We start from the raw sequence: 25342 nt of genomic DNA on the forward strand, positions 1-25342 counted from the left end.
TACAAAAATAAAAACAATCAGCTAGGCATGGTGGCACACACCTGTAGTCCCAGCCACATGAGAGGCTAAGGCAGGAGGACTACTTGAGCAGGGGAGGTTGAGGATGCAGTGAGCTATGACTGCGACATTGCACTCCAGCCTGGGTGACAGAGCGAGACCCTGTCTCTAAAGAAATAATAATAATAGTAATAATAACTAAGATCTAGATATAAATTCCTTAGTTCTGGGTATTTTGGTAGATTTCCTTATTATATTACTCAAAAGAGAAGCAAAAGAAATTGGAGTGAGTCATTCCTTTTGTGATCAATGTCAATCTAAATATATAAATGATTAATTTCCTAATAGTGGTCTGAAAATGACCGGACAAGATGAATCACACACAATTGGAGGATCAAGCAGTGTCTCTCTTCTAGACCGGATGTTGTAGGAAGAGAATTTTAATGATGTCTTCCACCCCCCACCACCAGTGGATGATGTCACCTAGAGCAATAATATCCCACCTGTCCAGATGGCTCAGGTAGGGCACAACCTACAATGACCACAACTGCCACTCTTGGGAGTCCACTAAATAAATTATTTACAGAATTGCACCTAAATTGTGGCCTGGGTAAAGGCATGAGAAACTTTTATTTCCTTCCAAATCCAAAATTTAAAGTAAAAAAAATAAAGTTACTGACATGAAGCACTGAACTTTGTCGTTCACTCATGTTTATGCATAGTCATCACTTTACGGTCCCCAAGACATTGTCAAATACTTTAGTTCATTAAGTCCTCTAAAATGGGACCACTGGCAGAGTACTGCGGAGTGAGACCACTTGGATATGTCTGTGCCCACACAAATGCACTCAGGGACTTGAAGCCAGAGTTCTGTGCATGCATGTCAGCTCCCCGAGTTAGAGGTGAGTATAACTTAGGACAAGTTACCCACTCTTTCTGAACTTCTATTTTGTGATCTCTAAAATAAGGATAATAATGCTGCCTCACAGAATGATTGTGAGGAATAAATCATTTGTATGAAGCAATGTTGAAAACTGCAAAATACTGTAAAAAGGTAAAATTTAATATGTATAGCAATGTTTTCAAAGACACATTTTCATGTAAACCCAACTGTACCTTTTAAACTAGTGGTCAGAGAACCTTTATTTCTTGCATAGACCTTGGGGCCAAGATTTTTCAAACTTGCTGCCTTATAACATCTATTTTTAAATCAAAATGAGAGAAATTTTTAAAACAGCTCTTGTAAATATATTCATAGGCTGCCTAGCACAAAGTGCATCAAATAAATGTAATAAATTAATATATCACAATAAATGCTGAAAATAACTCAGAAGTCACACCCAATGAAGTGCCTTTGTCCACGAGAAGAAAATGGTTGCCCCAAGCAATTTTATCAACATACTTGGTAGAAAACACATTATAGAGTGGGCTTTTAAAATGACGGTTTAAATAAATAAAATGGAATATTATAGCATTATACTCATAAAATCATGTCTTTGAATGGAAACAATATAATGAAACCATCATTTTTATATATTTTTAAGGACTCTGTCACGTATTTTGGTTGTTCGTCTCCTGGTATCTTCAAGGCTTGGACGCTATTCTAAATAATCCATTTGGGCATAGAAAATTAACCTTGACACTAGAGGCAATAATAATACATTTATTTGCATATTTCCCTGATTACCTGGTTGGATCAATCCAATTTCCAGATCTTTCCTCTTTTTGCCAGCCCTGCGAAGTCCTTTGTTTCATATAAAAGTCTAGAGTACTTGTGTGAACAGTATTCAACATTTGGAAAAGACTTTATACCCCAAAATTAAAATTTAAAACTATATAAACATTTATTTCATTAAGTAAAAATTTATTTAAACCAACGTTCTTTGCTCTTTTCCTATTCCTAACACTTGAATTATTATTCATAACTATATATATATGTTTACTACATCACAATCTCAGATTTAGAATTTATTAAGAAAAATTAAATATAGTAAGTCCTCACATTATTGATAGATTCTTGGAAACTGAATCTTTAAACAAAATGAATATAACAAAGCCAATTTTATTACAGGCTAATTGATAAAAACATGACTTAAGTTCCTATGGCATATTTCTGGTCACAAAAAGTCACCAAACTTCTCAATAAAGAAAAAATGCTTATAATATTAAGCACCAAAATGTGAATTACAGATACGTTTAAGAAAGATTAATAAAAACGAGTGAGAAAAATACCCGCTTTTTCCAGTTCTGGGTCTCAGGTGGCCAGAGTGTTTCCAGCAGCTCAGGGTACAAGGTGGGACCCAGCCCTGGACAGGGTGTCAGCCCATCACAGGGCTCATCAAACACACCACGCTCACCCAGACTGAAACAATTAGATACATGGATGAACCTAACGTGCACATCTTTGAGATGTGGGAAGAAACCAGAATACCCAGAGGAAACCCCGGAAGACATGCCAAGAACATGTAAACTCCACACAGAGGTGGTCCAGGTACAGAATTGATTTCTTTTCTCATCAACGTTATAACGAAAGGACATTAGAAGAAATGACATCATTCAAGGACCAGCTGTAATGGAATGTTTTGCATACAATATATAATAAGAACATAAAATATGAAAAATAATCTATTGTGATTCAGTTTAACAATGCAGAGCTAACTGGTTCAGATTAGGCATAAATGTACCAGAAGCAAATACTGGAAGCTACAAATGTACCAGAAGCTAGGCTATCAAACTTCCTTTATTTTCCAATAACAGATATTGAATGAACAAACCAAGCAAGTTGCCCATTTTAGAACACTAGTTATCTTGGAGTGACTCATACGTCTTTCCCCTGAAGGAAAATTATACACTGAATGAAGCCTCAACTTCACACGGGAACGTGCACATCTTCCCAAAACTTCTCCAAACTGCCAGTGCTTCCACCATTTCTTCAACAATTCAGATGCTGGGGTCACTGACAAGTCTACCGTTTTCTGTTCCACCCCTACACCTAATCAAAGCTCTGCCTTTCCTTCATGTGTAACTTCCCTGTGACCTTTTGCAGCTGTCCTCATTGCCAATGTTCTATTAATAGCTGACATTTATTGAGCATTTACTATACGCCCACTAACGGGATAGGCCCTTTACAGGCACTAAGATATGGGTGTGGTTATGCTACAGACGAGAAAACTAAGGGCTAGTGGTGACAGAGGCAGGATTGTAACCCACGGAGACCAACTCCAAAGTCTATGCTCTTAACCACTCTACCAGCCTGTTTGCGCTCCTATCACTAGTACCCAGTATTGGATCCTCCTTCCTCAGGCCTCTACAACTCCAGTCCATTTTACAAAGCCCTACAAGAAACCAAAACACATTCAATATCAAGGGGCTCCTGATGTTGAAAGTGTTGTAGTTTCTTGTGGGGCTTTCCAAGATGAAGTGCAGTGATTTTAGGTGGTTGTCTGCACTTTCCAGGACAACCCTAGAGCAGTGAACCTACCAGTCATCCTCAGATGGAGCGGGCCTTTTCTTCAATTAGGTTCCAGGCAGCTTCCCAGCTTGAAACTGCAAACAGGCTTTCAAGACACAATTCCCCAGCTGAAAATGTTCAGTGGCTCCCTGCTGCCCACAGACAAAAGGAGAATGCCTCTATCATGTGAGCAAGGCTCCACCGTCAGACAGAACCTGCCTGAAATCAGCCCTCTCCCCTGCCATTCTCCAGACCAGTTCTTCAGCTCCAGCAGAGCTGTTCTGCTCAGTGTTCACTGAACTTTTCCCACAAGTCTCTACAGGTACCCCTTTGCTTATGCCACCCTCAGGCCTAAACTACAATTTCCCTCTCCTTTCCTGTCAAAATTTCAAGCTTTAAGGTCCATACCGGAACCATCTTTGATTCCTCTGGATCTGAGGCTTCTCTTGTGTCTACATTCCACTAACTCATGTGGCCCAGGCCACTTTCCTGTCACACCATTTATTATTTCGTATTTACAATTTCCTTTGGGTTTGATTTTCAAGTATATATCTCTCAAACTATATATTTATAGTTTATTTATATAATACATATATTAAATATATAGTATATCTATTTCTCAAAGTATATATTTCTCAAAGTATATATTTCTCAAACTTGATGGCAGGAAAAACTCAACTTTTATTTCATTGATCAAACAGAATACTTTCTACAAAGTAGGCCCTCAACAAATGTGTATTGATTTTAAAGGAAAATAAATAATGTCCCCCCAAATAAGAAAAATATACTGGGAGGCTAAACATTACTTTATGATATATTATATACAATCTTCACACACATGGCTTGTCAAACATGGCTGAAGGTAAGAGGAATGTCTTAAAATTCTGCTTAATGTGAACTCAGAAGTAAGAGAACTAAAGAAGAGTATATTAGATTATCTTAGAGATGCTGCCTGGAATACCAAGTGCCCTTTCATCAGTTGGTTTGACATCAGTTCTGCAGGCACCATGCGTTGCTACAGAGGACTAACTGGTGGCCTATGAGAAATAAGGGGACAGGAAAAAAAGAAATTAAAAGTATGAAAGAAATTATGAAAGGTAAGTAAATGTAAAAACGAAGAAATTAGATAGCCTCAATGAGAGATCCAACAAGACAAAGGATATTACTACTTCCCTATTCAAATCTAATCTAACCATCTAGTAATTCTTTTCACAAAGCTATTTCTGTAACACATTTGCAACTAAAGAAAAGAGGCATTAGATTATTAAGAACCAGTTAGAAAAGATGAAAATAGAACCCATGAGAAGATGTATTTTTAAATGATCATCCAAAAACGCTAAAGGATGTCAAATTTACCATTGACATTCTGCCTAACAACAACAAAAACAATTATGGATAACCCTTCGTGACATTTAAAAGAATTGCATATGAAGTGTCATGGTTTTACGGAAATATAACAAGCCAGTAAGTACCAGATTTAATTAAAATTTCAGAATCATGAAAAAGAAATGACCTATTTAACTTGACATTTTGTAGGTTTCACTACCTCTCTGTGCCTTCATTATCTCAAATGTAAAACAGGAATAATACTAGTACCTACCTCATAAGCCTCTCCTAATAAGAAGTGAGTTAATTCCCCAAAGGTTTAGAGAAAGGCCCACATCTGGTGTGAGTATTCCTACTATCCTTGTTTTCCCACTCATAAAACAGAGAGGTTTGCATTTGCAAAAAAAAAAAAAATGCATTTAAGATTAATAAACTGGGGTTTTTAACTCCTCCAATAACTATGGCAAAGTTCATGCCCTATGACCTGCTGAAAACAAATTTTATTCAGCAAGATGCAAAATTAAATTCTGTGGCTCATTCTGGTTTTGTATACAATCTGCCTTTTTCTCCATACTGCCCTATTCATTTTAAATGCCTTAAAAATATTTCCTAAAAATGGAAGAAAATCAACCCCAATCATTGTTTTTAAAAACATTTAGAGAGTTCAATAATATGTCTAGGTACAAAATATACAGCAATCAATTACATTCGTATATGCCAGAAATGGCCAATTAGAAGATGTAATTTAAAAGATCACTGTGTAAAATACTTAGGAATTAGTAGGAGAAAATTTTCTATTAATAAATGATACTGGGAAAACTGGCAGAAAATCTAGGAAATAAATTAAATAGGTATAACTTTTCTTAGCCATACATTTCAAATGAATTTGAAAGTTAAATGCAAAAAACAAACATTATTAAAGTAGTAGGAGAATGGATACGAGAATGTTTTTGTAATCTGAGGATTCAGGAAGTTTCTCCATGCATAATACTGAAGGCAGAAACCATACAACAATAGCAGCCAACATTCACCAGCTTACTATGCACTGAACATATATCTTATTTATTATCATGTTACTATGTGATATGCAATTCTTCATTTTACATTTTATAAGAAAAGACTTAACGAAGTTGAGTACATTTAAAGAAAGAAGACTCAGATAAGTAACTTTAATGTCAATGTATATGGTCTATCCTCATTATTCACAGATCCCTTATTTACAAATTTATCTGTAACTCCAATATCAATATTCACAGTCATTTGAAGACATGTACATGCAGAGTGGCAAAAAATTTGAGTCATTGGATACGCACCCCCATAGCTGAAGTCAAACAAGGCTGCCATCTTCTTTCAGATCTCATACTGTATTGTCCATTTCTTTTTTTTCTTTTTTCCTTTTTTTTTTTTTTTAGAGATGGAGTCCGGCTCAGTCACCCAGCCTGAAGTGCAGTGGTGTGATCTTGGCTCATGACAACCTCTACCTCCAGGGTTCACGAGCTTCTCCTGCCTCAGCCTCCTGAGCAGTTGGGATTACAGGCAAATAACACCACGCTGAGCTAATTTTTGTGTTTTTAGTAGTGACGGGGTTTCACCATGTTGGCCAAGCTGGTCTCGAACTCCTGACCTCAAGTGAATCCACCCGCCTGGGCCTCCCAAAGTGCTGGGATTTCAGGCATGAGCCACCACTCCCGGCTTCTCATTATTTATTTAGTGCTTTTTCTTTTTATTTATTTATTTATTTATTTTTGCACCTCACCTTGGTGATTTCACTGTTTAAAACGGCTCCCAAGGATAGTGCTGAAGGGTTGTCTAGTGTTCCTATTTACGTAAAAGAAGGTTGTGACTTGCCTTACAAAGACAATCCATCCAAGCATAAGTTACATTGCCTTTGGTCATGAGTTCAATGTTAATGAACCAACAATATATAGTTAATAAGGTGTCTTTAAACAGACTTATACATAAAACAAAGTTATGTACTGATGGACTGATGAAAATGTGACAGGAACCTAACTCTATATTTTCTCCAGGAATAGTGGTTCTGTAGTCACTAATTCAGTGTTCACAGTCTTCACTGAATATTACTACTACAGATAATGTGAATCAACTCTTGTTTTAAAAAGTAGTCAAGACCAGGCGTGGTGGCTCACGCCTGTAATCCCAGCACTTTGGGAAGTTGAGGTGGGTGGATCACCTGAGGTCAGGAGTTTGAGACCAGCCTGGCCAACATGGCAAAACCCATCTCTGCTAAAAGTTCAAAAATGAGCCAGGTGTGGTCGCGGGCGCCCGTAATCCCAGCTACTCAAGAGGCTGAGCAAGAGAATCGCTTGAACCTGGGAGGTGGAGGATACAGTGAGCAGAGATCGTGCCACTGTACTCCAGCCTGGGCGACAAGAGCCAGACTCCATCTCAAAAAAATATATATATATCAGGATTAGAATCCAGGCATGTCGTCGGATTCCAGAGATCATACTATTACACATAGTCATGCTCATTCCATACAAAGGAAACAACTGATAGATTTGACTACCCAAAAAGGACAAACTGGGGGGTGGGGGGAGGAATACCTATCATATATATTACAAGGAATTATTAACATTAGCAGTTTTTCAAATCAATACGAAAAAGAGAAAACTTTAAAAATAAGTAAAGGATTTAACAGATAATTCATACACAGATATACACAAAATTAGTAATGAGACAGAAAATTATTCAACCTTTCTAGTAATCAAAGAAATAAAAATAAAACAATTATAAAATACTGTTTTTAAACCTACAGATATATCAAATATTAAAAATAATTATATCACCCAGCATTTAGTGTGTGTATGCAGACAGGCTGCCTGACAAAATGAAAAGTGGTATCTTTTTGGAGGACAATCTGACAGTAGGTATCAACAGCTGTAGTGTTAATAATAAATTTTGAACTGGAACTTTCAGTTCTAGGAATGGATACTGTGAAAGTATTTGAGCATCACTGAATAAACAATAAGCATAAACTTCAAAAAAAATCTTGGCTGGGCATGCTGGCTGACGCCTGTAATCCCAGCACTTTGGGAGGCTGAGGCGGGAGGATCATTTGAGGTCAGGAGTTTGAGACCAGCCTGACAAACATGGTGAAACCGCCATCTCTACTAAAATACAAAAATTAGCTGGGCATGGTGGCCTGCCCCTGTAATCTCAGCTACTCGGGAGGCTGAGGCAGGAGAATCCACTTGAACTCAGGAGGTGGAGGTTGCAGTGAGCCCAGATCACACCTCTGTACTCCAGCCTGGGGAACAAACCGAGACTCCCTCTCAAAATAAATAAATAGACACAAATAAAAAAATAAAAAAATCTAAAACTTGAATATTAGAGGGAACTGAGTATGTTTGTGTGCATCCACACACTGTAATACTAAACAAAGGTGTAGCTCTGTACTTATTGGCATGGAAAGATGCTGACCACATATAGCTGAGTGAGAAAAGCTGACTGTGGTAGGTATAGTTTGATTCCATTCATGTCTGCATGTATGTATGCAAATTAAAACACAGATTGCTTACAAGTAAGAGATTGGATTTAGAAACTAGTTTCCTCCCTTGCGCTGGAAGAGCTTGGTCCTGAGAACCACATCAAAGAGGATTTCACTGGATCTCATAACTAAATATTCTAAATCTTCCCAAGAAATTCTATGATATTTCTTAGAATTATAGAGTAAATAGGTGTGGATGGCACTGTCCCACTGAGAAGCACTGACAGGAATGGAATGCACATGAGGTATGAACAGATCCCCATCACAATGACTGGCGTTGGGCATCTGACTTCTGTTTGGAATACAGGGGCCATCATCCATCAAAGACTCCTAAAGTTTGACATTACTAGATTTAGGAAAATAGAATGCCATGATGAGATGCAGCATCACTGTCAGGCAGAGGCTTACAAGAAAGGATGAGACGAGAACTGAGAGCAGCAGGAATAGCTTTAAAGCTAAATCAGAAAGAACAAGAAACCTACACAGTTTGCATTTCATATGTGTTCCTTTTCTGGCTTATTAATATTTTCTGTCATAAAGAGATAGATGCTTCACCATAATGTATGTGGGTATATGATTATGTGTGTGTCTGTGTGTGTGTGTGTGCGCGCTACTAGATAGAAAAACGTTATGATTGACACCAAAAAAGAGGAACCATCAGGAAGAGTGTATTCATGATGTCAGCAGTTACTGTGATCCAGTTGTTTCATAATAGAGAATATTAGAATCCCAAAAAGCATTCTGTGCAAAATTCCAGAATTTTTTTGACTGAGCAAAGGTGCCTTGAAGGCATCTGGCATTTGCACTCAACTGTCACAGCCAGTAGTGATAATCCAACCCATATGGTGCATGGGACAGCTTTTTCAAGAGCATTTCTAACAGTGGCTGGAACAAGGCAGTTAATGGCAGAAGTTACTGTAATAAGAGAGTGTCTGTGTGGTTCTAGGGGAACCCTTTGCTCTACAGGAAAAGAAACATAAACAAATGAGATCAGCCCACTAACAATGCATGCAAGTTATTATAATCCACAATTTAAAATATAAGATAAGAAAAATATTTATGTAGCCGGGCGCGGTGGCTCAAGCCTGTAATCCCAGCACTTTGGGAGGCCGAGACGGGTGGATCACGAGGTCAGGAGATCGAGACCATCCTGGCTAACATGGTGAAACCCCGTCTCTACTAAAAAATACAAAAAACTAGCCGGGCGAGGTGGCAGGCACCTGTAGTCCCAGCTACTCGAGAGGCTGAGGCAGGAGAATGGCGTGAACTCAGGAGGCGGAGCTTGCAGTGAGCCGAGATCCGGCCACTGCAGGAAAAATATTTATGTAAATATTTACCTTGTCTATGATTAGGAAAAGACGCTCTCAGCACAAAAGCAATATAAGAAAACAAAGAAACAAAAATGTATCTGTTTTCATAAATGTATTAACACAATGTGCATATAAAAATTCATGAAAAAAGTAAAAATAAAACCACAACTTGGGGGAAAGAATTTTGCCAAAATTTAAGACGTACAAAAATATTCATCATAATGTTTATAACATTGAAAACAAAAGGAAAACACCTAAAATGTGAAATATTTATAGATTTTTAAGTTATGCTACAGCATACAGTAAAATATTATGGACCATGAAAATTATGTTTTTGAAAAATGTCGATATCAAGAGCACATAATGTTAAGATTTAAAAGATTACAATTCCTAAGACTATAAATAGATTAAATAAATATATTCCTTTTTAATCACAGGAAAAAATAACAGAAAGTATGTCATAATACTACTACTACTCAGCCAGGTGTGTTGGCTCACACCTATAATCCCAGCACTTTGGGAGGCCAAGGTGGGCGGATCACCTGAGATTAGGAGTTTGAGACCAGCCTGGCCAAATATGGTGAAACCCCATCTCTACTAAAAATACAAAAATTAGCCAGGTATGGTGGTGGGTGCCTGTAATCCCAGCTACTCGGGAGGCTGAAGCACGATAACCGCTCGAACCCAAAAGGTGGAGGTTGAGGTGAGCCGAGACGGTGCCACTGCACTCCAGCCTGGGCAACAGAGCGAGACTCCATCCCAATAAATAAATAAATAATACTTAACATCTTCTGTGACAGGCATCATGTTGTTCTTCATATGCAATAACTCACTGAAGATTCAAAACGACCCTGTGTGATGAGTACTATCATCACTATTTTTCAGAAGGGGAAACCAAGACATAGAGAAGTGAGATCACTTGTCCGAGATCACACGACTAAAAAGTGCAAAGCTTGGAAATGAACTCAGCCAGTCCACTTCCTGAGCCTGTGTGCTAGCCACTATCACAAATCCCTGAGAGTTAAGTCATTTCTGATTTCAAAGGCTCATAAATTACAATATCTAAATATGTTATGGATAGAGTGGAATTTTATTTCTATCTTACCTATAAGATTTGAGCGATTCTCACTAACAAGTCCTGGAAACATTCATATTAATTTCCATAAGTCTGGAGCCTCTGATCCTCTCAACTTACAGGATATCAATATATGTAATTTAATGAAGATGCAAAATTCTCAGCTGCTGTTTCCTTTGTATGTTCATCACTGTCCAAGTAAATTCCTCTTAGAGGACAAAATCCTTGGGGAGATTTGTTGCGTTTCCATTTTTGTGTGTTTTCTATAAGGTTATTACATATATGTTGAGTATGGAGCCAAACGATTTTGGTTTCTGTTCTTCCCACTATTTATTCCTATTCAAAGGAAATTTTAAATACAAACTAGCTACCCATTCATCAAGATTGTTTCAAATTTATTTATGGCGCAGCATAGAGAAACTTCTGGGAATAACAACTTTAAATCTATTATAGTTTCTATTAATGTAGTCACTAATTGCTATGAGAACTATTTTGGATATGCTAACATAAAGTAAACTCATTCCAACAGACTGCTATGAATAGCTTTGCATATTCTCACAAAAGACATGAGAATTTTGTAAGTTTGGAGGGTGGGAAAGTAGAAACATGGTTTTCAGATTTTCTTTTCAAACATTGTTATCATAGGTTCAAAGCCAAAATTTAGAAATTGTACTCAAAACCCATCTTTATAGATGATCCTCTTGATTAATTATCTTGGCATTGCCACTTTCAGACAACAATTTTAATTATAACTCATATTAGACAGGGATCCCAAGTGCTATTTTTGCTCACTGATTGATTAAATTAAATAAAAATGTTTATGCACCTGTTGTGTGCCAGGCACTGTTCTAGGCACTAGGAATAGAAGCAAAACAGGCAATAGAGGAGCAAGCAAAACCCGCTTTGATGAGGTTTTAAGGTATTTATACTGATAGAGCACAGAAAGGGAACAAGGTAAAACAACAGAATACAGACAGGATGATAACAGCAATGAAGAAAAATATAGCAGTCAAGAGGATATGGGTTCTGGGAAGAATGGAGCAGTTTTAAATGGTGTGGTCAGGGAAGGCCTCATGGAGAAGGTGACATTTCAGTATGGATCTGAATCAGGAAAGGACAGGCATACAAGGCCATCTAGGGAAAGGCATGCTAGACAAGGGAATAGCACTGCAACGGTCCTGAGGTGGGTCTGAGCTCCTACTGTGTTTGAAGAGAAAAAAACAGGTCCTATGGGTTCAGTGGAGGAATAAGAGGAAGGAGGTAAAATGCTACGTCAGAAAAGTAACCAAACAGGCAGGTGCCACAGGGTTTTATAGGCCATGCTGAATATTTTATCTTTTTCTTAAAGACAGACTGGGAGCAACTAAAGGTATAGATAGAATGGCTATATAATTTACTATTCAGATTTTGTTATTTCTGTTGGTAAAATGCTAAAGTGGATGGATACTGGCAAAATAGAGAAAGACCAGGGCTGTTATAGGCAAATGAGGGAAATATATGATGTCTTAGGTATAGACCAGAGGAGTGGCATCGTCTTGGCTTTTAGCAGAGCACCCAGGCTGCTGTTTTCAGACTAGCATGAAAGTGAGCAAGCGTTAACGCAAAGAAAGTTGTAGGAGCCTGTTGTAATATCCAGGTGAGAAGTGGCTGTGACAATGGCAAATTCTGGGTGTTTTCAAATGCAAAGCCAGCAGGACTTAGGAATGGAACTGACGTGGAGCATTAGAGAAAAAAGATTTTGAGATTAAACCATTGTAGGAACGGAGTTGGCCTTAACATAGCTGAAGAGACTACAGAAGACGCTTCAGGAGAGTCGGGGGAGGGGAAACAAGAAGCTCCAGTAGCTATCTAAGAGGAGATACTGGGTGGGCAGTAAGATACAGAGGGCCTAAGACAGTCAGGGAGTCATTAGGGAGTCACCAGCATGAAGGTAGCACTGAAAGCATTAGAATGGTCGACCTCCTGGCCTGGGCATGGTGGCTCACCACTGTAGTCCCAGCACTTCAGATGTCAAGGTGGCAAATTGATTGAGTCCAGGAGTTCAAAACCAGCCTGGGCAACACAGTAAGACCCCATCTCTATAAAAAATACAAAAATTAGTGGGGTGTGGTGGCATGTGCCTATAATCCCAGCTACTCAGGAGGCTGAGGTTGGGAGAATCACTTGAGCCCAAGAGGCTTTGATATTCCCTTACAGGTTGTTAAGTATAAAATCCCTGGCAGTGCTGGGTGTGAGGGCTCATGCCTGTAATCCCAGCACTTTGGAAGGCTGAGGTGGGTGGATCATTTGAGGTCAGGAGTTCGAGACCAGCCTGGCCAACATGGAGAAACCCCGTTTCTACTAAAAATACAAAATTAGCTGGGCATGTTGGCACATGCCTATAATCCCAGCTACTCAGGAGACTGAGGAAGGAGACTTGCTTGAATCGGGAGGCAAGATCATGCCATTGCACTCCAGCCTGGGAAACAAGAGCGAAATTTTGTCTCAAAAAAAAATTTTTTTTCTTAATAAAAATTATATTATCAAAATATTAAAAATAAATTTTAAAAAGGTTGTAAATCACTTTCTTTTGTATTTTTATGTGTCATTATACTTTGAAGGCATGTTAACTCTTTCAGGCCAACAGTATACTAGATGATTGCTTTGTGCTTTATCTGGGAGACACTGTCTGGTCAAAGAATTATGAACTTACGACAACGAAATTCCAACTTTGTTTAGCATAGATATCAGCTTTCTGGTTTGATTTTGTAATCTTTATTTTAAATAATAAAATTAGCTTTTACTTTTCTTTGTTTTCTCATTTTTGAGATTACTTTTATTATTTATCATTATTTTCCTTTTCCTTTTCTGAAATAACCACCATTTTGAAAAATAAATATCTACTATCTAAAAGGATGGATTCTGGAGAACTACGCAGCAGCTCTGCTATCTTGGGCAAAACACTAACGTCTCTGTGACTCAGTTTATGCATCCATAAAATGAGAATAGCAGTACCTTCCTCATGAGGATTTTGTGAGAATTACATGAATTAATATGTGTAAAGCATTTACCTCAGTGCCTGGCACATATTAAGTACTACTTTAGGGTTTGCTACTGTTACTGTCATAATTCATTCATTCAGGAGCCTTTGAGTTGCCTTTTTTTCAGGTAATATTAGTGCTTGAAATTGGAGTGCACATCCACTTTTTCTAAGGGCTTAGAACCAACTAATTTCCTCATATTCCTCCATCACACACACTGGGCATATAACACTATTTGCAGGACGAGAATTCAGGAAGTGTTTATGAAAGAAAAGGAAATGTGAAAAGAACTGGAACTATGATCATAACATATCTCAACATTCACAACAAAGGTGGCCCAAACAAAGAGATTACATGTTCCTGAAGGTAAGACTCAGATGTCTGTTTCCTATGTCAATATGTAATAAGCAAAAGAAATGACAAACTTGGATATGGTCCTAGAGGCTGAGCCAGATATGACAAACAAGGTGAAGGTTGGGGCAGAGCTCACATTCACAACCATGTCACACATCTAGATATTTTAAATGTCAACAGGATTTACATATGGTGACACTGCATTTTAGAGAGATAGGAGTGTCAGGAAATAAAGTTAAGTGAAGGAAACTAACAAGCATAAATTATCAGCATATAAGAAGCTCCAGAAATTGAGGTCAGCCACAGGTTACCTTCTCAAAGCATAATTAGAAAAGCTAACATAAAATGCACTATCGTTGCCACCTGTAAAAGTAGCATACCTTAAGGCATAGTTTCAAAATATATTGTCAAAATTTCCTAGGAAACACCTCAGTTTTATCAAGGTTACCAAAAGCAACTCTATGAGAGGATCCATAGCAATTCAGAGCTTGATACAGGAATTATGACTGACATAAAAGCGAATGTTAACTAGGACATCTGTGTGTTTAGATGAAATACATATTAATTAGGATTGCATTCAGCTACAAGCAACAGAAACAACTTCATTTTTCTCACAATACAAGAATTCCAGTCATGATTTCAAGGCTGGCATAGCTGCCTGAGGATATAAATGAGGGCCCAGCTCCCTCTAAAGTTCTGTTCCACCATCACTGGCATGTGGCCATTATGCTCAAGGTCACAAGTTGGTTGTATCCGAGCTAGAATAGGCAAGGTTAGGACAAAAAGTAAGTGCCTGCTGAGTCTTTCATAAAATATTCTTTATCAGTTTTATCAAGAGTCTTCCCAAAGACTCTGACTGGGTGCAGTGGCTCATGCCTGTTATCCTAGCATTTTGGGAGGCCATGGTGGGTGGACCACCTGAGGTCAGCAGTTCAAGACCATCCTGGCCAACATGGCAAAACACTGTCTCTAGTAAAAACACAAAAATTACCTGGTCTAGTGGTGCCCACCTGTAGTCCCAGCTATTCAGAAGGCTGAGGCATGAGAATCGCTTGGACCCAGGAGGTGGAGGTTACAGTGAGCTGAAATGGTGCCACTGCACTCCAGCCTGGGCAACACTGAGACTCTGTCTCAATAATAATAATAAAAACAACCTTCCCAAAGACCCTAATCAATAGATTTTCACTTCATATCACTGAATTATACTGCTAATAAATGGCAGAGCAAGATATGAGCACGGTTCTATCTTCAGCATCCAGTTAAAAATACTCACGCCCATGGCTCCCTTGCAGCTCCATGTAATTCAGCGATATGAAGCAATTCTATGGGAGGACCACAGCAAATCAGAGCTTGATACAAGAATTATGACTGACCTAAACAGTTGATAATAAATGTACTGATTTTTTTCATATTATTATCAGTAAGAAGAGAAAAAAGGTGTAGAGATGGCAATGGGGAAAACCTGAAGGGAAGAAAGTGAAAGAATTTAAAAAGAAAAGGAATAAAGTTGTGAAGCAGAAAGGAGAAAGGAACAGGAGAGGGAAAGCAAGGACCATGCTTCAAAGGAAGCAAAGGAGGAAAGACAAAGAGAAAATTTACAGGGAAGAAGACAAGATGAGACAGAGCAGGAAGGAGAGGGGAAAGGCAGAGACAGATGACTCAGGTGACCATAGCACTTACGGGTCTACTGTCACTCTTTTTCAGGTCACTTTGTTTGTGGGCACCAGCAGACATCAATAATTGGTGCTATCCGTAACATGTCACCCTTCCTATCATGTAAGAGTATTTTAATCAATAATTTTCTTTTTAAACGGGGTCTTACTCTGTTGCTCAGGCTGGTCTTGAAATCCTGGGATCAAGTGATCCTCCTGCCTCAGTTTCCAAAGTAGCTAGGATCACAAGCGTGTGCCACTGTGCCTAGCTGTAATAAAATTTTGTTTTCAACATGAAGTTGAAGGAAAGCGAATTTTTTAAGGAAAGCGAATTCAGCATTAAAGGATAACCTGCATTTTAAACATTTACTTTGAAAACTCAGAACTCCTATAGTTATTTCTTAGTGGGATTCAATGCTATCTAATTATCTTAGCTTCGTTTTTTATTTTGAGTGATTTAGAGCTGCCTTATACCACAAATCAACATTTCTACATTTGTACTGATCCCCCTACCACACACACATACTCAAATACATTTGCCATAATTGGTTCTTAGAGAGGATAGAATAAAAAAGAAAAAAATAGGTATAGATTTAGAGAAGCAGACATTTTAAAAATAATTGGTTAACCTATAGGCACAGCATTCAACCCTTCAGAAGCTCTGTCTTCAATGAGATGTGCATGGCAGGTGACTGTGGTGAAAATTACTCTCTGAGCCACACAATTGACACCAAAGTGAGATCATACCATCTCATGCAGAACGTTCTGAGAGCCAATAATTTTTTAAAGCTATGCAATTCCTGTGTTTGAACAGTCATTATGAGATATTCATATTTGAAAATTCAATTCGAATATCTGAAATAGTGCTTTTAAAACGCTTTTGCTTAAAGTTGTTGAGACTGAAATGCTATATAGTGCAGTTATTTTTCAAATGACTCTAAAATCAGGTAAAGGGGGTGGATTAATCACCCCCAATGTTTTTGAAATGAAAATATTTAGATAAGTCAATTTCCCTTTTAACGTATATTAAGTCATTACTCAGGCATAGCCTAAACCACCTCTCTCTGTCCATGGTGAACCTGCCCATTCCAACCTAATGCACTCCACCTTCCTTTTTTTCCTCAGTGTAGGGCTATCCAGTTTTTCTATTTCTATGTGACACAAAGAACTTCATATTCGTGTGTGTGTGTGTGTGTGTGTGTGTCTTTTAAAATGTAAATGTTCAAAAAGTACTGGTCACTGAATTTATTTATGCTTTTCAAACGTAAAGGTTATTTGAAATAAAGGGGTCATTGCATCAGCAACTATATATGAAGATTAAAGACATAATAAGTTTCAAACTAGCACTTGAAATGATCAGAAAAACAATTATGGCTTATTACGCAACCAATTTTAAATAATTGATGGAGTAAGGCTTCTAGTTTATTCTATAAAGTTGACCAATTCCCAGGCGGTAAAAAAAAATCAAAGATAGATTTTTAGATATTTTCTTTTGAAAAAACTAATCTATAAAAATTTGAAAGTCAAAAACGCTGACTTTAAAATCTTCGTAAAATATCACTCTTTTTAAAGATAAAAAGTCAAATTTATTAGACCAAGACAGTTCTGTAAAAACTATATTCATATTATTACAATGACACAACGTTACCATTTTATTCATTAACATTTTCAATGCAAATAAAAGTAATAGTTTAAAACAAAGATTCACACAAATTGGAAGGAAATATAATTAAATAACTCCTAGTAATGTAAGAATGAATGAAGTATGATTTTCTGCCAAAATGAAATATTTTGAACTATAATTCTAAAGACTTGATTTTTAGTTTAAAATTGGAATTGAAACTCACAGTGAATATAAATTACAGGAAGCAAGATTTATGATTTAAGAAACAATCTGAACCACATCAGTAAAACATGTATGAAATAAATTGTAGAGAGTAAGATAAATATGTGACAAGTAGAGCAAAATGCTAAAAAAAAAAGCCCAATTTTCATAGTCCTATATAGGCAGGACGCAGCTTCAGTTCGCTTATAAATTGCATTTGACAAATGATTTTGAAAGTTTAAATACACTGATTATAGAATCTGAAACATATGAATGATAAATAACCGATCACCTCATCAGCAATGCAGTTACTTTAGTAATAGCAAATCAATTTACTCCAAATAATAAAATCACTCCTTTGAAAGGAAGGAAATCTGGAATATATTTCCAAAAGTTATGTCCGACATAAATATCATCTGGTATTTGCAAGGTCATTAAATTGCACTTCCTTTGAACAATAATTTTTAAACAGCAACCAGTTAATTTCAGAACATATGTGTCCTGAACAGTAATACTGGAAATTGTCAAAATAAAGTGCCCTCAATACTCTATCCTGATTATACCTTTCCTTAAAGTAAATGTTTAGTTTTAGGAATAGAACATTGATTTTCCTGTCTGTCTCACAATATAATTTTTTTTTAAAAATGGAGTGGATATACAGCATGAAAAAATTACCAATAGTGATGCCGGACTTACAAAATACAATAAAATCCCCCTTTGACAACATCATGCCACATCACCAATTCAATTCTACTCAAGGCCAAATTTTTTTCTCTCAGTTGATATTTTAGAGCATACTTCTCATTGTTAATGGAACACTTCCCCTATCTTATGCTACCATAATAACAGAAATTCTAGTCCATTCGGAAATTCAGGTACATTGTCTCACCAAAGCTCAAGTATTTTGGGCAGACTCATTTACTTATGTTTGGCTTTCATGTACAGTGTCTTCTAATGGCTGACCTCTCCTTTTTGATGGTGACTGAGTAAAGCCAACCTTGTGAGGGGCAGTTCCTTATTGACATGATTACAGGGGCATCCAAGTCTTTCTATCCCCAAATCTATTATCTGGTTGCTCAGTGATGCTAAACTTACTTTAAGCAAAGAGGGGAAAGACATCTTTCTACCACTATAAGCAAAAATGTGGGAAAGTTCAATACTGACAAGTCACATTCATCATAAATTGATTGGGGGGCAAGGGGAAGAGTGGCAAACAAAAATGGATGGTAGCTACCTGAAGGTTGGGGGTGAGGAATAGGAACGATCATAGGTGAGGAAAGGTGCAGACTTCAATCCAACCATCACATTTTTCACAATACTGCCTTTGTCCCTAAGAGAAGGTGTGCTGAATCATGGGGCATGGCTGGAAAAGAGAAATGGCTACCTGACTAAACCATGTAGATTCTTGTTGCCTATTTCCCCATCATTTGCAACTTTCTACACACACACACACACAAAATCCAGGTTTGGTGCCTGAAACGCACATTGGGGAAACTGATCATGTCTTAGGATTTGTGCAAAAGAAAAGGAAATTCTAGAAAAAAAAATGTTCTGATGCTGGGACCTTTCTAATTCAACATGGTGTATATGAGAACTCCTTTTGCTGAGCTTTTACATTGTGGTATACTCACGGTTCATTGTGACTAATAATGCCCTTTCAAAAGAGTCATAGACAATAGAATTTAAAAGATATAGGAAGAATGAGAGAGATACCAAATGACATTTAATTGAGAGATGAGAACACACCAGATGTAACCATGCACTATTTATAGAGTTGCCAGTACTGAAAATAGATGGATATACTACTTAATGTAAAAATCTGTGACAATTCTGTTAGACTCGAAAGCTCCAGATTTTTAGTACTATATATTTTTTATTTTTGTTAAAGATATTCCATAGATATATTTAAATACGACACATACAGGGACCTATAATTGTGAACCACTTTTATTCTAGACTGGCGATTGCCGCCCCATTTTACATTCTGAGCTCTACCACACACCCCAGTGTCAGAGGGCAGCTGACTGATCTACAGAAATGTTCTATGTTAGGTGCTACTGTGCACACCACCTTTATCTCAATGCATTCTTTTAGGTAAAAAAAAAAAAAAAAAAAAAAAAAAAGTCACAACTATCAGCTCTACATCCAAACACAGTTCATTCAAATGGTGACTTCAATGTATATCATAAATGTAACTGATTTTTTCCTGATATAACTGTTACACTTTAAGGATCTAGAAGGTTAGAAATAAAGTCTCAAGCTAACATTTTACAGATTTCTTATAAGTTTAAGAAGACTTCTTGGCCAAAAGACCTTTCACTTTGGTCACATATCAAAATGGACCAACCACAAAGTACATGAGATTAAGTTTTCCCATTGGCAGTTCAATTCTTACAGAAGCTGTGTGTGTGTGTGTGTGTGTGTGTGTGTGTGTGTGTGTGTGTGTGTGTGTGTCTGAATTTTTAAAATTAATTTTCAAAAGCCTAAAAGGAAAAGAGACATACATAAGCACCACTTCATTTTTAAACATGTCTTCTACCTGTAGAACATTTTACAAAAAAAAAACCCTCTTACTTGAAGGCCTATAGCTACAGCTAGTTCCAAAATCTAAATGTTTAATAAAATAGATAATAGAAATATAAAATCTGACACAATTCTCAAAGCTTATAATAATTTGACCTTTCATAACTTAAATAACACAATTTCTCTACCTTTTCTGGTGGTGGAAAAGAGGTGGAAATTGAGATCCTCCCCCGCAATATCCAACTTGAAGTATCTACACTTTATTCTTACTCTACATTATCCATTCCTTTTCAGACTTAAATATGTGATTATGATGAGTCTTAAGGTGACTTGCATTTGCTAACTGAGGGAGCAAAACCAAAGAGAGTACAATATTTTGGTGTTTTTAGTTAAGTTTTCGATATCAAGACCTTCCAAAGTATGTGGAAAACAGAAAAAAATAATAATAAAGCTTTGTATCATCACATGGTCTTCCATCATAACATGACAGTTACGCCTTTGAGACCAGCCTCGCCCACTTACCCACCGTTCTCACTGGGAGATAATACCGGGCAAGAACTTTTGCTAAGAGTCGCACAGAGCAGCAGGCTCAGTCATCAGGCTTTGGGTTAGGTCTGGTTGCCATCACAGTAGCTGCTCCTTCCACTTAAAGATTCCCATTACCTCAGAAAAGCACAAGCTTGTTCTTGGGAAGAGGGGGTAGTAAGCACTTTTATCTAAAAAGGGACTAGTTACGGAACATTAATTTTCCAAAATTATTTCTAAAATTCCACCAAATTAAACTCCTGCTTTACAGACAAGGCTGCCACCATGTCACAAGGAAGTTGTAAAAAACACTGTTTAAAACCTCTAGGAGACGTTTATTTAGGCTAAATATTTTAGAATAGATATCAAGGTTTTTTTTAAAACAGAAACTCCTAAGGATTCTTAAAATTTTTAAATGCTTGTCTGTCTTTAGTGCCAGCACCCCATAGATTATCTCCCACCATGCTAGTAATTGTTAGCCTATTACAGATACAAACTATTAACAGGAGCCTACTGGACAATGGTTTCTATTAGGTTGGGTATAAATATTTTGGGGTTGAAATTCTAACTAAATAGTGCCTGTCGCTGCTTAAAAGCTCCATAGAAGTGAAATGTTCAGAAGTCCCAGAAGAAACACAGAAAAGAGACATTTTTTATTTTTCCACATACTCGATGTACTAGCTTAAAATACATGCACTACATGATATTATATTTATTGGAGCTGAATTTTATTTCTTCTATAATGTTTATTTTTGATGCAGGGCTGCATAATGATTCCTTTTTTTAAAAGATACCTCTAAATTATAAGGGATACCAGCCTGTACCTGGAAATTAAAGCTGTGCAGATAAAATACAAAGTCATTAATAAACATCACAAAGATAATTCTAACAAGAAGCACCATGTAGAAATAAGGCAGGAATCAGAAAAATCATCAGTTACTGACATATTAAATTACACTTTCAAAAGAATAGGGAGCTGGAAGCAGCCGCTCCCTTTCAGGAGGGCTGTTTGACACTGAATGAAATGCCAGGGACTCCTGGCTGGTGAGCAACGGGAACTTTGGGGGCGAGCGGCGCGGGGCAGTCACGGACCTGGGCGCTTCAGTCTGTCACCAGCCTGCCCGCAAAGCCCAACGACAGCCCCAAAGCCCCCCGGGGACCCATCTGGGGGGACCGGGAGCAGGACAAAGGTCTGAAATTCAAGTCCTAGGATTAAAGAAACAAAATGCGCAGGTTCCATTTAAAGTGCCTGCGTTAAGTACGGGGAGTGAGGGGGAAAGACACCGAACCCCAAGAATTCTCAGGCGTTTATCACAAGCACCAGCTCATTACCAGGAAATGCGTTCGGGGAGTGGGGACATGGAGAATGAATCCCAACTCGCGACTCCATTCTCCACTAACTTTACTCTCGCTCCCTGGACCGAGCGCAAAGCTGGGGCCAGGTTTGTCATGGTTCTTGTTTCCAGGGCCCCGAAGGAAAGGGATGATAAAGGTGCGCTGGCTGGCGCACCCGGCGGCGGCGAGCGCGGAGGTGCTGCGGTACCTACCATGGTATTCTTGTCCCGGAACGTAGTAGGTGGGGTTGCCCGCAATATGCAGGGAAATGAGCACCTCGCCCTGCTCCCCATCCCCTTCCAGCTCCCCGTGGTGGGTGCACAGGAAAAAGAAGGGCGAAAAGCGGGGGTAATAGCCCGCCGCCGCGCGCGCCCTCTGCGTCGCCCCCAGCAACAGCGCTAGGAGGAAAGTCCGCCAGGCCCAGCCACTGCGCTCCATGCCGCCGCCGCCGCCGCCGCGCGCTCTACGCGCCGCTCGCTCATTCAGTTTTGGAGACGCTGGGACGGAGGAGCTACGCGGAGAGAAGGCGAGAAGGAGGCGGACGGGAGCGGAGCGGGCTCGGGAGGGGCCTGGGAACTGGCCCCCGCCGAGAAGTTCCGCGGGAGACGGCGGCTCCCAAAGTTACTTTGGGCCGCGGGAGCGCGGGGCCGGGGCTGCGGGCGCCGAGAGCGCGTTGTCCGCCGCCTCCGTGCGCCGCCGCCGCCTCTGCGCGACGCCCCTCGGCCAGGCCTGGGAAAGCGACCGCCCCGCTCCACACCTTCTTAAAGCCCCGGGCGCCGCGTCCCCCCCGCCGCCGCCACACGTGTCCCGGCCGCTCCCCCGCCCCCGCGCGCCGCCCCGCCCGCCCCCCGCCCTCTCGGGCTGGCTCGGCCGCACCTCGCGCGGCGAGGGGCGCACGCGTCCCCGGAGTCCCCGGCCAGCGCCCGTTTCGCACCCGGGAGGGCAGGGAGAGGCGCGTGCCGGGGAGCGGGACGGGGTACGCTGTCGAGGACCGCTGAGCCCGCGACTCTTCTGCAAGAGACGTCAAAGCCCCGGAGAGGGCACCTCCCGCCCAGCTGTCTGAAGGGGAAGGCCAGCCCCTTTGGCCATCAGTGTGCCCTGTTTTTCCTGGGAGGATGCGTGAGGGAAGGAGAGGGGCGGCGGGGACGGCCGCTGGCGCCGGCTTCTTTGTCTGCGCCGGCTGCGTCCCGCGCCCCTCGGGGCTCGCAGCCTGGCGGTCCGGGCGGCCCGCACTCGTTCTGGGAATCCGCCCCAGGCCGCGAACCGCTAGGGGCCCTCGCGCTCCCTTCCCACCCAGGCCCCCTGTCCCTCCCGCCGCCCCCGCCCGGCCCCTCGCGGCAGCGACAGAGCCTCATCTGTAGCGGATTTTAAAATGAGATTAAGAGAAAGTGGAATTGGCAGCCTCGAGTGGTGCCTGGAAATGGTGATTTGTGCTGCTCGGTTGTGGGGAATTGTGAGGCAGGAAGAGCTGGCGGAGCTAAGATCCGACAGGCGCTCTTCGCCGGACTGTTCTGTTGTTCATTGCTACTGGGCTCTTCAGTCGGAGATGGGTGTCGTAATTTTTTAAATCAGTGTTTATTTCCTTTAAATGTCGATTATGACCAATGGCCCTGAAATCGGGGGAGGGAAAAACGGAGATGCTGGCAGCGGCGATTGAAGCGGGTGGTAATGAGCGGCTGCACATGAACTGCAGGGAAGTGAAATAATCCATAAGCACGTTTTTAGCCGAGGACGGCTGGCAGGAGCCCTGCGGCATCCGGAGATGGGGGAGCGGGGTTGCCAGGTTTTAATGCCTCTCCCCACCCACCCTTGGCCTGCCACCAAGCCATATAAACCCGCACGTACAGAAATGAGTAGATTATAAAATTGGAAGGGATGGTGCCTTTGCCTGCGTTTGTGAGGCGAGGGGCGGTGAAAATCAGGGTCCAAGGGGAGACCTCTGTAATCACTTCGTTGCAATAGGAAGAAATTGTTTTTCTTCCTCTTACTGAGACCGAATGACAGGTAAAAAGGGCCCATTTCTAGCTAGCTTCTTGTTTCCCTACTTCAAAATCCCCAGAGGCTTAACTGCCATATAAATAATATACAATGTATACATATATGTGTGTGTATATATATGATGTAACAGTTGCTACACTGTAGCTCTGCGGGGTGCAGGCTATGGGGCTAGAGGTACTTTACCTTTTTAATCCTAACACCAACTGGAGAGGCAAAAAATATCCCTACTTCACAAGGGAGAAGGCACTCAGAAATGTTGATAACTTACCCAAAGTCAGTGACAAAGGCTGGATGCAGGGAAGACTGGCTGGCCTCAAAGGCTCTGGTCCTGCACTGCCCTTCCACAGTCGACAGCCCTAGCTGGAGCAGGTGGTGTTGCCCCAAACAGAATTAGGAGATACTCGCCCACAGCTAACAAGACTGTTACTGCCTTCCTGTCCAGTCATGTGAATATAGCCAAAGACAAAATTAATCACTTGGAGAAAGAATCCAAAACTACTTAATGTTTTTGGCTTACACTTTTAAAATGTTTAGTTGCTATGCATTGAACACCGTCCTAAGTACTATACATACTGACTCCCTTATTCCTCATAAGAATACTATGGGAAAAGTACCATTAATAGCTTCATTTTCCTATGATGAAACAGCACAGGGAGGTTAAGTAACTTGTCCAAGGTCACACAGCTAGTAAGAGCTGTGACTTGAACCCAGGCAATCTGATTCTGACACTTTAACCACTGCAAATCGCCTCTAAAGAATGCATGTTGGTGGTGTTAGAAGGATGGGAAGATAATTATTCTTTATCCAGTGTCAGAATACCTCATTTAATCCTTATGTTAGCCTGCAAAGTGGGTATAATTATTATAATTATCTTCATTTTTAAAGAGAAGAAAGTTGAGATTGATAGAAGTTAAAGAAGCTTGGAATCAAGTCTAGCCATGTTTGATGCCAAGGTCGCTGCTTAAATAAACTGTCTTTAGTAAGCGCTGATACTTGGTCCAGGACATGATTGGAACTTAATTCGTATAAGGTCCTCAATTCCCAGGAGGTCCCCTTCTTTCTATTGTGTAGTGACTGTCAGAGGAATATTCTTTCTCATGTCTCTTGACATGGCTTTCTTAACATTCAATTTATGTGACCAAGTTTATTTTTCAATCTTCCCCTTTATTGTGCTTCCTTAATTTTTACCACTTTGCTTTGCTATTACATTTGAATAACTTTTATACTCTTAGCCATGAAGTAGGCTCATATTCTTGGCTACAGCCCTGCAGTTGTTCAATAACAGGCACAAAGACTGTTTAAATAATGTCCTGAGTGGTGTTGAGCTGGTCAAGAGGGGGAGAAGTTGTTGGTACACTCCAGTCTGCAGTCCTTAGAACTAACATGAATATCTTATAGAGGCTCAAGTTCATATTGGTTTCATCTCTGAAACTCTTTTTGGTT

General features: G+C 39.8%; 1 protein-coding gene across 3 annotated transcripts in view; it reads right to left on the bottom strand.

Moving 5' to 3' along the window:
• RELN (reelin) overlaps positions 1-22638 on the bottom strand; it is a 510762-nt gene extending 488124 nt beyond the window's left edge. For all 3 annotated transcript variants that reach the window (XM_005550435.4, XM_065542420.1, XM_045387530.2), the window contains exon 1: positions 22114-22638. In XM_005550435.4, coding sequence (XP_005550492.3) covers positions 22114-22339 — 226 coding nt within the window. In that variant the 5' untranslated portion in view covers positions 22340-22638. The remainder of the gene's footprint in view (positions 1-22113) is intronic.
• Between the last annotated feature and the right edge of the window lie 2704 nt (positions 22639-25342).

The sequence above is a fragment of the Macaca fascicularis genome, chromosome 3, assembly GCF_037993035.2.
Source record: "Macaca fascicularis isolate 582-1 chromosome 3, T2T-MFA8v1.1".
Lineage (NCBI taxonomy): Eukaryota > Metazoa > Chordata > Mammalia > Primates > Cercopithecidae > Macaca > Macaca fascicularis.